At 40.7% G+C, this 12,717-nt stretch overlaps 2 protein-coding genes across 7 annotated transcripts; one reads left to right on the forward strand and one right to left on the reverse strand.

Moving 5' to 3' along the window:
- Positions 1-325: 325 nt before the first annotated feature.
- On the reverse strand, positions 326-7,356 carry LOC108824486 (uncharacterized). 6 transcript variants are annotated; one of them, XM_056994447.1, is made up of 19 exons: positions 5,811-7,356; positions 5,153-5,238; positions 4,899-5,073; positions 4,729-4,817; positions 4,574-4,657; positions 4,189-4,494; positions 3,997-4,054; positions 3,652-3,781; positions 3,418-3,548; positions 3,203-3,352; positions 2,858-3,105; positions 2,555-2,767; positions 2,243-2,443; positions 2,105-2,158; positions 1,957-2,022; positions 1,733-1,864; positions 1,545-1,658; positions 1,060-1,443; positions 326-948 (listed from the first exon to the last, which is right to left on the reverse strand). In XM_056994447.1, the coding sequence occupies exons 1-19, from the start codon at positions 7,015-7,017 to the stop codon at positions 790-792; spliced, it is 3,987 nt and encodes a 1,328-aa protein (XP_056850427.1). In that variant the 5' UTR covers positions 7,018-7,356; the 3' UTR covers positions 326-789. The 6 variants fall into 6 exon arrangements, with proteins under 6 accessions (XP_056850427.1, XP_056850429.1, XP_056850426.1 ...); XM_056994450.1 differs by having other exon boundaries at positions 805-945; positions 1,035-1,443; XM_056994449.1 differs by having other exon boundaries at positions 326-938; positions 4,729-5,073.
- A 1,073-nt stretch (positions 7,357-8,429) lies between these two features.
- On the forward strand, positions 8,430-11,876 carry LOC108823368 (uncharacterized). The gene is made up of 2 exons (XM_018596547.2): positions 8,430-8,609; positions 9,198-11,876. Exon 2 carries the CDS (start codon positions 9,219-9,221, stop codon positions 10,011-10,013), a length of 795 nt encoding a protein of 264 aa, XP_018452049.1. The 5' UTR covers positions 8,430-8,609; positions 9,198-9,218; the 3' UTR covers positions 10,014-11,876.
- The last annotated feature ends 841 nt before the right edge of the window (positions 11,877-12,717 follow it).

Below are 12,717 nucleotides of genomic sequence, written 5' to 3' on the forward strand. Positions count from 1 at the left end.
GCTTATGCTTTGTCCTTCTACTTGTTTTACCTCATGTTTAGTCTCTTGTTAAGCAGAAGCAATGGACACATGAGCATTCTTTTAGAAATTCCAATTATTTATTTTCATAGAGAAAAAATGACTCAACTTATGGACACATGAGCATTCTTTTAGACATTCCAATTATTTATTTTCATACAAGAGAAAAAGTGATTCAACTTTTGAAAAATATGATATAGCCTCCACATTCTCTACAATTTTTATTATGTATAATTTTTCTGCAAAAAATTAGAGAAGCTATTCAAATTTAGTGTTTTCTACAAACTTTATAAACATAGAATGTGCATTGTTAAAATGATTTAATTGGAAGTTATAGAGAACAGGCAGAAAAGAAAATGATCAAAAGCATTAAAGTATGAAAGGTGTGAAGAAATAAAAAGCTAAAACATAAGTCAATTTATCATACAAATGCTACATTCCAATATAATTTTTTCCCTTTTAATTCCTTTTTTTATTTAGACTCCGCTTGCTAATCAATTCAATCGCACTATATAAGCAGCATACAATTTTTCAAAACCAAACGAATGATCTACGTCTCGACTCTCGACTGCTTTTCATCGTCCGTGCGTCTTTCCATAAGATGTTGCGTCTCCAACTTCTCGGACATATATCCCAACGCTGCGTGCCGCCGTTTTCGTGGCCGGAAACGTGTCCGGGTACGGGCACGTCAACCAAAAACTGATGTCCCCTTGTGCTTACATAGATTCACTCACCTGAAAGAAGAAAGAAGAAGCCTTGTAATTGGTTGATTCACTTGTCAGACAAGTCCTCGTCCTTGTCGTTGCTTGGCTTGTCTTCTTGCAAGCAATCAACAGGAATATAAAAGTAGCCCTTTGGTAGCCGCCGATTCTTGAAAGAAGCTTCGTCCGATGTCATCACAATCTCCTTGGCAAATGTTTCTACATTCTGCTATCATCAGTTTTATACAAGTATATAAAGATGTCTTCTGTCTCATGATTAAGTTTGGCGTTGAGCAGAAAAAAAAAGAGTCCAACCTTACGACAAAAAGATTCTTCTCACCTTCTTGGGCTTTGATCCTTCATCTTCATCCTCCGAAACACTTGGCGACACTATACAATGTTTCCGTGGAACCGTTTTCCCAGAAAATACTTTGCTCCTACTACCCTTGGAAGTAGCACTATCGTCGGTTTTCTGATCAGTGTCCATTGCAATAGGACCTTTCCCTCGAAGCTTAACAGAGGCTGTGCTGTCAATGGTGATATCATCTGACCTCTGTATTGCTTCACTGCCAGATATATTACTGTCTGGATGACCTTTTATTGATGTCGTCGCCGAGTCAGATGAAACTTCCGGGGGAGAAAATGGATTACGGAGTGGTAACGAACGTGCAGCGTGATCCCTTCTGGCAGCAAGTATCTCATGTGAGGAGATAGCCAACTCTCGCTGCAAATAATATATATACACACCAGTAAAAGGTCAAGTGCCCAATTTTTATACCTTTGTTTGAAAGGAAGGCATAGGGTTTAAGTAAGAGTTTAACTTACTTTTAACTTCTCCCTCTTGACTATCCGCTCGCACAGAAGTCGTAGCCTCTCTAGTTCAACCCTATAATGCTTGAGACTTTTCAGCCCATCTGCCCCATGTTTCTGAGATTCGGCCTGCCAACACAGTCAGAGAGATGTAAGCAAGTGGGACCATCATAAAAATGACTAGAGAGATGAAAAATTAAGACCTTTGCCTTCTGTTCCAAGCTGTGTTTCTCACAGTAAGCCTTATGCGGAAGTTTCCCACCACCAATCATATGAAAGCCAGCACTTCTGGCACAGGTTGGGTGAAACGTCGCCTGGCAGTTACCATAACTACACTGTAAAACGACAAACAAGCTTCTGATCAATCTTTGTCCCAATACTTGAAGCTAGGTGTCTTCGGATAAAGAAAGCAACGAAGCGTCAGTACCTTAAAGCATGCACCATATATCCGTTGGCATACACAGCAAGTACTGGTGTTCTTGGCCAATGACTCCTAACAAAGCATCATATATTAAGCTTTAGAATTTTTTCAAAACATGATACTGATTCTGGATTTTATAATAATATAAACCCACCACTCCTTGCACAGGATTTATTTGTCCCCTTCTGAAGGTTGATTCCAAAGACCACTGCAAGAAATTAAATACCCAATAATTTGCAATGATCATTACTGTATATAGTACGCAAGACCCTGCGAATAAAGGAAACCTCACCTCCGCACAAAATGCATGTACCCACTGGCCATTTGTGGTTTTCCTAAAAGCCCCAGTTGTGCCTCCACATAAAGTGCACTCTGTAGTAGAAGACGGGTTTTCCCAGAAATTGAAAGAACCAGTAGATTCTGCGCATAGTTCACAGTACCAAGGACCAGTAGATTCTTTAGCACATTTGTAGCAATCCATGTGAACAGCAACCTGTAATTGGAGCATGATCAGATATAATACCGTGCAAAAAGATGTCCCTGGAAAAGATAAATCAGGCCTTGGTTAAACATAAGAAAAAATTCATAGGGAATGTCTAATCACCTTACAACTAGAGCACACTACAATCAGGTTCCATATAGTTTCAGAGCGTCTGCAGATATCACAACTTCGTGGTTTTTCTGATGAAATGTCTGGTGTACGATGATCAGACCGCTTGTCTGATGGTGGACCGGAAACAGGCATCTTTAAAAGTGTTTCCTTTGTCTGTGGCACTACATGAGCGCTGCCAGAAACTTTACGTCTAGAAGTACTGATCTGTCCGATTTATAACCAGCAAAATGACAAAAATTAAACCTATGGCACAGAAAAAAATGGAGGGAAAACTCAAAACGTAGCAACAACAACCTCTTGTTGAGCAGGTTCTTCTGCCATATCTTTCCTGAGAGATGTATTCCGAGAAGATGTTGCTGCAGCAGCAGTAGCAGCAGCTAGAACAGCCTGGGCGTCTTTGTGTCTTTTCTCTTTCCTACTTTGCTTTCTTGCTTCCCTGACATCATGGAAATATTTGTTAATCAGAACATCATCCCATCTTCGTCCATGCTCTTCATCAATCTCATGGGGTAGCTTTTTGGTAACTTCGTCGGCTAGATCGTCTGAGAAAAGAAAGCAGCTTTAGTATAACATGACAGATTTTTTTTTTTTTGAACACAACAGAAATTGTTATATAATGCAGAAAACATGAAGACTCACCCGAGAGTTGCTTTCTTGAAACTGCCGTGCCAAGTAACTGAAGTTGATAATATAGAAGCTCTCCTTCCACTTCATCTTTCGGAGACAGATCCAGTATGCCCAATTTCCTAGCTTTAGCTAACTGACAAAATGTGTTTCCTTCTTCAGAGCCTGCCAAAATGTTATAATGTTACCAAATGTCCCAAAAGCTGTGGCATAAATCATAAATTATTTACCATCTGGTTCGGTTGTCATCCTATCCACATAAGAATTCGTGCTGCTTTTCAGGGCCTTTCCCTTGTTCATCTCAGACAATTCTTTGTGAATATAAGGATGAGGATCGAAACCAGGATATGCTTCATGATCACTGAATCATCAAAAATTAAAAAAAGAAGTGATATAGTAGGTAGAATGTTTTTGTAGCCAAGGGAACAAAAGAAACTGTCTCCCAAATGGGTTATGAAGCTTACAGGAGATCCAAGATAATAGGGCTCGGACAGCTCAAAATTCCACGATTTTGAGAACTATCTGGCCTCAAGGAAAAGGCATTCTCCACCATTCGTCCAGACGAACTGGGATTTGATTGTTCTCCTTGATCATCTACGCAACAAATCAAAATTAAGATATGAGCAGCAGCTATCATCAACTATCCATTAAGCGTGATAAACATTGGACCATGAAGAGACTTCCTCAATGGAAAAACTCTACGCTGCTATGTAACACAATGAAGAAAATACTACATAGAGGATAACAAGCATGGAGGATAGATACATGAGACATGCACGAATAAATATTGAAAACTTAGAAGAACATACCAGAAAGATTAACTGAACTTTTCCCAAGATGACCTTCCTGATCAAGTACTGCTGATTTCTGCATATGAGAAACAAGGCACAATGTCCAAAATCTCATCAGTAATTCCTTGTGCACAAAAACAAAAACAGTGCATCACCTACGTTTCAACCTTCGTGAAATATCTAGCAAGTAGTGCGAACCATGGGATATACCTGTTCTTCTGAAGAATGATCAGATGGCAAATTCTCACTGCTTCCATTTTTCACAACTGGAGTATAAGATTTAGCTTCATCTGTCACAACACCATTACTAATACAATTTTCAGAAGGGGTACATGTCGGATTCAAGATGTCAGAATCTAGCATCGTCATGCCTTCAGTACAGATAGCAGCCCGACGCTCAGATTTAGTAGGTTTCGTACTTTTAGAAATATCGCCTTTGTTCCTAGTTCCCATGTGTGCATGCTGGCCAAGCCATTTAACTATCTTGCCTAGTAAATCAGGTAACAAGTCTCCATCCTGTAACGCAGAACTTTGAAATCAATATATTGAATCCCACAAAGAGAAAACAGACATTTTAAGAAGTTTTACACATTACCATAAGTTTGGCATTCAAAGCATCAGGATTGACCCCGATCTCTTCAGCCACATCCTTTACATTCACTTTCCCCAGGTCGATCAACTAAAAAATGTTAATCAATGAGCAAGAGAGTCAACAGGTACAGATGATCCAACTTAATAGTATATGCACACCTTTTTCAGAATCAACCCAAAACTAAGAGACTCGGATTGAGTCTTTTCATCATCGGTGCTTCTCCCAGTAATCCCTGATTCGACAATGTCTGTTGCAGACAAGTTAAATTCTGAACATGGTGATTCCAGTTCTCGCAACTCACTGTTTCTCGAAATATCAGAACGTGTACCTGGTGTTCCTACGTCAACTCCCATCTCATCAGTACTTAGCTGATCTCTTACAGATTCTGATGGAAGATGGCATAGAGGAGGACGACTATCAGCTGCATTAATTTCTCCTCCCTCTATAGGCCTTCCACTTTCTTGAATATCTGAATGCTTCGAGCAGAAAGCTCGCAGTTCAACCTACAAATTTTCTTGCATTGTTAAAGAATAAACATCACTAATATATCTATGATATCTTTCTGTAAGTAATGAAACTTACAGTGTCACACCCGCGTTTTCCCCAGATTTCTAGCCTGTTCCCTGCCTCCCTTGCACATATAGGATGGAAAGACGTTCGGCAAGTTGCTATAATCAAGAGATTGTAAAGAAGTATCAATAACTCTTCTGGATAGAATATAGAATCGAAGAAAAGTGTGACAAGTAGAATGCAGCCATAAAGTTGAAAAGGTAAATCAAGTTAAAACATGGGAAGTATAGACATTTGTCTATTTATTTTAGTTAGGTCCAAGCTGTGTGCAAATGCACTTTCACAGCAACCCAGCGTAGCAAAATATTCATCGAAGAACTAACAATATAAAATTCGTTTCATCCGAGATGTAATCAGCACAATGTAGCCTGATATAAAATACTTAACACTCCACTGCGGTGAACAGTTTCAACAAAGCACTTTCCAGTTAAAAATGATCTAGACAGTTGGGTTATCTAGACTACAACTGCGAGCACAGCAGTATAAGTAGATGAACCCCAATTTCAGTTTTACTAAGGGGATCGAGCAACCAGTAGTCCTATATGTTTGTCCTACGAAAGTAGTAGCTTAAGTAAAAGACCCAGACTATACAACAGAACATGTCATGAAGAGTACCAGTGTTACCCATGGTCAGAGGTAGAACGGATGCACAGAAAGAAACAATACCTACCATTACAACACCGAACGCAAGCACCAGATTTCACCTTGCACAAGTTACACAATAACTTCCTGCGAGTTTCTTTTATTCCAGGCAAATTCAAGATTGGCTCCATTTTATTCAAGTCTTCTATGTACACCTCAGGCATCCACAAAGAACAAAACAAATGAGCAAACTCCGGTGGCCCACCATTCTCAGTTTTTGAGTCAACTGGTTTCAGAACGCCACCCTTTTTCGGACAAAGCAAGCATGGTCTTTCAGAATCATTACGACCATTCTCCACCTCACACCAGGAGCACAACCAAGTCTCATCTGTATCTTCAACCACACCATAGCATTTTCTATGAACTTTAGCTTTGCAGGAAGTGCAAACAATCAACTGATTATGATATTCCCTGGCATCACCAGTGCAGCAAAAATCACATAACAACGCATCCCCTCTGCAAGGAGCAGCAACCACTAATTTCTCCAAACCCGCATCACTACCAATACGCCTCCGCTTCTTAGAGGGCCTTTCTGATGCCAACAAAATCCTATTTCTGCAACCTAAAACCCATTCTAAACTACCAGAATAGTCTGACCCAGACGAGACCTCATCCCCCACGTTGTCAACACTCATCTCCTGCGCAGCATCATCCTTTACTTCAGATAACCCTTTACAACCAACATCCTCACTCTCTGCACTCGCATCAGTTTCCCTCTGCTGTACATCAACCGACTCATACTCCACAGACGGAACTGAAAAGCAGCTTCGAGAAGACAAAGACCGAAGAGACGCTAAATCCGACAAAGTTTCTAAATCAGGCAACTCTAAACGCCTAAAGTAATCCTGACGTTCAACCCATATACTCCCGGCTCTCAGCTTCTCCCCTTGCCTAGAAGAAGACTTCTTCTTCTTCGTCTCGTTCCCATGGTGAGACTTCTTATGCCGTCTCTTGTCATCCTTCTGGTTCAGCAAATTAGCTAAAACAATCGGCAGAGTCCCCACACTCACCCCAACAGCCGAACCATCTTCGTTAACGTCATAGGGAGACTTCTCGGAGAGATGCTTGCTCGCCTGAGCTAACAAATCGATTCTCTGCGAACTCCTATCGTCCTCGAAGCTTTTGTTATTATCCCTGCGAGACGGTCTGCACGGCCTCTCCTCAGCGCCACAGCCTCCCTCCACTCCCCTACCCATCATCTTCTCCCGCCGCCGCTGGCATTGGTCAACGCTCATAACCACCACGCGCCTCCGCACATGAAACCGTAACCCTAACACTCCCGCCCTTCAATTTCCTCCTCCTCCAAGATAACAGGCGATAATCAAAAAAAAAACCCTAACCCTAATTTCCCGAAGCCTAAACCTACTTTCTCCCAATCAATTACAGATTCGAACGATTGAAATAAGAAGATACGATGACGATGATGATGATTGATTGGATAAAAGCGTGGCTGAGATTATTAGGGTTTCTTCGAGTTTCTCTGGTTCATGTTCTTTCGGATCCCTTCACCGCGTTATTTGCAGGTAACAGAGGAACGGTTCATCTTTTCAGAAATTTTTTTTTATTTTTTTTTTTCTAATTTCCGAGTGTATGATAGCGAGGTGTGAGGCGTAGGGTAGCACTCGTGCACCGCGTTCGTTGCGACACGTGGTGGATTATTACTCGTTTGATGACTCACGAGATACCAACACGTTAATTCATTCCACTCTTTCATAAAAGCGTACCGATATTGCTTTTTTTTTCTTTTTTTTACCTCCCTTTTCTTATTTATTGTATAATCCCTCGTTTTGTAGTAAATTCAGATATTGGTCAATTTCTTTTCAGAAGGCGATTTAGATCCTCTTCAATTTTTTGGTGCCTTCGTAGTGTGTTTGACTAGTGATTACGACGATACAGACTGTTTGCTTCTTGTTGGATTTGCTCTCTCACAGGACAAAACCAAAATAAAAAACTTTGATTTTGATTGGTTAAGAAGGAGAAGGAGGGTTGTCAAAAAAAAAAAAGGAGGAGGAGGATGTAATAATTGCATGTGATGTTTTACAGATGCTATGCATTAATATGAAAGTGACTCTTTGAGCCCACTAATCAAAACTATAACCGGTTATATTTAGAATGCTCTGGCTTTAATTTAATTGGGGACAAAAATTAGATGACCAAACTAAGTGACTGAAATAGAATCTAGGTGGCTTGATTAATGCATACATTAAGATAATCCATCAAAGATTATCGGACATAATGCAAGTTAATAAAAAATTAGCTATGAATCAAGAGAAAATAAATAACTAAATTAAGCTTAAAAGGTTTGAAAATACTGAGTCTTAGATTAGTGGCCGTATATAAAACACTGAGAATTTTTATTTTTATTTAAAACAAGAGAATTATTCTGATAAAAATCCAACCCAATTAAATATCTAATTATTTTATATCTAAAATCTATGGAACAATATCATGTCAAAAATTTCTTTCAAAAGAACATAATTATAGGTCTCATGTAACAAGAAACAAAAAGGGCTTGCGGCCCACTATATCAAAACATCACGTCCATATATTTGACATATTGGGCCGTAATTTTTGTACAGCGAGTAGCGCGAGTTTACAATAATTTGGATAAGAAAAACGGTTGCGTCAAAATGACGACATTTGAGAATCTAACCGCAACTTTAAAAACAAAAGGAAAATAGTCTCTCTGCCTTTCTTTGCGTACGTCAATTTGTAGAAGCAAATCGTTTTTCTCCAAACTTTTCGAAAAACATCATCCTTCGAAGCTCGCAAGCTCTCTCTCCTCCTTCCTCCGGCAATCTCCGTCATCTCCTCCTGCTTATCTCCGGTACTTTTACACCTCGCGCCTATTAACCTGTTGAAATTTCGCCATCTCGTTCTCGAAAGTTTGTAGATAAGATTCTGTAGAAGTCTCCGATCTTCCATTTCTGGAGAGAGATCTATCGATTAGGATTCTAAATTAGGAGCAAAATCATTTTTTTCTGTATGATCATATCGAACATTGAACTGTATGATCCGTCCCGATCGGTTACATATGGATCGATCGAGAATCGGCGTTAGTAGCATTGATGCGTTTGCTTGTTTTTTTTTTCTGCGTGTGTTATTGATGAATTTCTACTTCAGATCTGGATCTAATCTCGTTTATGCTTGTGATTATCGCCATAGATTAACGCTCACTCTATTATATTGCTTTTAAGTAAAGTGTAGTCATGACTTGCCTTACCAGATTTTCGGATCCGGATCCGATAGTTACCAATCACAGGATGTTACTATTGTGTGTGTTTTGATGGTTTTCATTAGCTTTCACAACTTGTAACCTTGAAGAAAGCTTTACACTAAGTAGCATTGTGTACAATGAAGCTTGTTATGAAACTCTGTTCAGTTTTTTTAATCTTGACTCTCTTGTGTTGGATAGGTTTTGAATTTGAGTGATCGAATGGGTAAAATCAAGAAAGTGAATCGTAGGGCTCGCGTTGCTGCTCCTTACACATCAGCACCGTCGTGTTGCAAGAAAGAATGGGCAGGCTCGACCTGTCCAGTATGTTTGGAGTCTCCACACAACGCTGTTCTTCTCCTGTGCTCATCCTATCACAAAGGATGCCGTCCTTACATGTGCGCGACCAGCAGCCGTTTCGCCAACTGCCTCGACCAGTACAAGAAGTCGTACGGTAACGAAGAAGACTCGGAGCAGCCTCAGAGGCTTCTGTGTCCGCTATGCAGAGGTCAGGTGAAAGGCTGGACTGTCGTGGAAGACGCGCGAGTGCATTTCAACTCCAAGAGGAGGACCTGTATGCAGGAGAAGTGTTCCTTTGTGGGGAACTTCAAGAAGCTCAAGAAACACATGAAGGAGAAGCACCCGGATGCTTGTCCTCGGGCTATTGATCCGGCTCTTGAAACCAAATGGAAGAGGCTGGAGAGGGAGAGAGACAGAAGAGACGTGATAAGCACGATCATGTCGTCGATACCAGGTGCTGTTGTGTTGGGGGATTATGTCATAGAGCCTCGTAACGGAGGTGTTTATGATGATGATGAAGATGATTACAGCTCGGATGATGATGATGATATGAGCAACAACGGTGTGTTGGATCTTGATTCATGGCAAGGACAAAGCCATCACATTCGTTTTATAGATATGGATGCAAGCGACTTTGCATCGTCGTCTCGATCTCATACTTCTCCAAGCAGTTTGCTCTTCCCAAGGAACCAGAGAGGCGGCAATAGAGATCGGTAACTATGATTTAACCGAAGCAAATTCATGTTCAGTCTCCTCTGCATATAATCTCAAACTCTCTCCTGCAGTACAAATCGGCTTCAGACTTGCAGGAGCAGTATAAAAGGCTAACATGACTAAGACAACTAGCCATACAGGAAATTGATTATTAAAAACACTCGCAGTCTCTTTTTATTTATATTCATGTAAATTATGTATTCTCTGTAATTGTATTATTGTTTCAGCATTGTTGTACCTTTTCTCAGTTCTTGTTTCTTTGTATTGATTTACTTTCATCTTCCTTAAGTTCTGGAAGAAAAAAAAAAGTTGTGGAAAAGAAAAGATGTCGTCACTCAGACTCGGTGTCTGCCTAACTTCGGACAAAAGTGTGTGTTCCTGTTACTTGTGTGTGTTGCCTTTGTGAGTCTCTTCTATTTCGTATGCAGCCGCGTGATAACCCTCCAGCCACATGTTTAACTTAAAGCTTTTTCTGCATTCAGAAAACGGAGAACAGTATTAACTAGTTATAGTTTCGAATAAAACAAGTTCTATTAAGAAATAGATAACCCGTATCCTCTCAACCCTAAGAAGAAAAAAGAAGCGCCGTCGTGAATCTCGCCTCCTGCTCCGGTGGTCGGTGTCTCTCACCGCCGCCGGGAGCGGGCCCGTTTCGTCTATTATTTAGCTTCTACGGCTTTTAATCACGGCATTTTGAACGATTTTGAGGAGTACAGCTTCGGATCCGGGTTGAGAAATGGAGAGGATGCGACGACTCTTGCGTCTGATCCTTGAGCGTCTCTACTTGGATGGAGAATCGATCTGTACTGGTAGCTTCGGACTCTGAGCAGTGCTCGTGAGCTTGGCTGTCGGGTTACGAAACCTGTGAAGGTTGGTAGCCTCGTACGGTCGTAAGTTTCTCCTGTTTATGGCGGTACCCTCAACGTTTAGTGCCTGGTTATGTTTTAGTTCTTTGTCCTTTGTAGTTGTTGGTAGTTGCTTTTGTGAATCCGAGGTGTTTGATGGTTGGGGATCTTGTGGAGAAGAGGCCAGGTTCTATCCTAATTGTCTGGCCTTGCTTGGGTCGTTTCACTAGGTTCAATCTCTTTCTGGTGCGCGGTGCAAGTCTAAACCGGCTCTGATGTGGATTGCTACTTCTTCCAACGAATTTGGTGAAGCTAATCTCAGATGGGTCAACAATGGTTCTTCGTATCTGGCCTTCTTCTCAATGCCTTGTCGTCTATGTTAAGGGTTTCTTAAGCTATGTCTTGTCTTGAGTGATTTCTTTGAGATACTGGAGTACCTAGGTCAGGAGGCATTGATGGTGATGGCTTCGTTGGTTCTCCGGAATTACCTTGCCTTGCTCTCGGTAATGCCTCGACCTGTGCTTTTAATGTTGAATGGTTCAGTGTGAAGTTGCGATGTTGCGAAGTGGTGCTGTCTCTTGGTTTTAAACCGACGGGTTTCTCCGGATTTCTTGGTAAGAGACTGTGGAGCTTTAGCTCAATCGCGTTCGGTCTTTGAGTAGTTGTCTGCCAACCGTCTTCTTCGTCGGCTACTCAGGTTGGAGATCCGTTATCTCATGCTTCCATAAGTTGAAGCTTGATATTGAGTGCCGGTTGCTCGTGGTTCCCGGATGGAACTTGTTTTGGAGCTTTACTCTAACCTCAAATAATTTGACATTTAACGCCTTCCCGCTTATTCTAGCTTCGATCATCGTCTTGCTTCACATGCTTATTGGTTGTTTGTGTGCTCCAAATATCTCAGGGATCATTTGTTTCCTTTGTTTTTATTTATGTTTTGTAATCTTTCTTGTTGTTTTAAACCTGGCTCCGAGTGGTATTGTTTACCTCGTCGGCTTATGCTTTCGAAAGGGTGTTTCACCTTTGTCGGCTCTGTGTACTTCAAAGTTTAAGTGAATGAAAATCCAACAGATGACAAAAAAAATAAAGAAATAGATAAAACTGGAATACAGAGTAGTACCCAAAGATCTGAACTGTAAGCTCTGCTCTCTTCTTCTCTTTCTCCCTCTTCTTCATGTAGAGCAAAATGTTGGTATTTCCACCCCCTGTCTTTCTTATCTATCGTCGTTTCTGCTTCTGCGTTAAATAAAATGTTACAATTCTTAACTAAACATCCGAATTTAGCTGGTTCAAAATAATAATTTAATTTATCTATCGTGAATAAACAAAAAACTGAAACTGATCCAAGTTTTAAACTTTGTGCATGCTGCTCTAACTCTAAGCATAGTCCACATCAAAAATCAGATTATCCAGACGCAACTGCTTGCTGTTTAATCTTTGCGCAAGTGAAGAGGCAAATCCATAAATAGATACCTTCACAAATGATGGAAAATCAGAGAAACGTTACCTTCCGCTCGGGTTTGTTTTTACTCTCTACGACGTCACTTTCAGCTCTAAGCTGACGAATATACGCTAAAAGATTCGCTCTCCTTCCGATCTCACGGTTCCACGTACATTCATTTCCCCGTCCCGCTCGAAACGATCGGACGGTCATTGTTTGACGATCGACATAGTAGACGGTGATGATCACACCGTACATGATTCTTGGATTCTCACATCTCCCATTTTGCATTATTTGAAAAATGATTTTTCAAAGACTCGGATCGTTGCTGTTAATCAGGATTAGGAGTAATCAACAGTTACCAAAGCAATAGACAAATCTCTTTCTTAATCGGAATGACACATGTTAACATCTCGTACGGCTT

This window comes from Raphanus sativus, chromosome 9 (assembly GCF_000801105.2).
Source record: "Raphanus sativus cultivar WK10039 chromosome 9, ASM80110v3, whole genome shotgun sequence".
Lineage (NCBI taxonomy): Eukaryota > Viridiplantae > Streptophyta > Magnoliopsida > Brassicales > Brassicaceae > Raphanus > Raphanus sativus.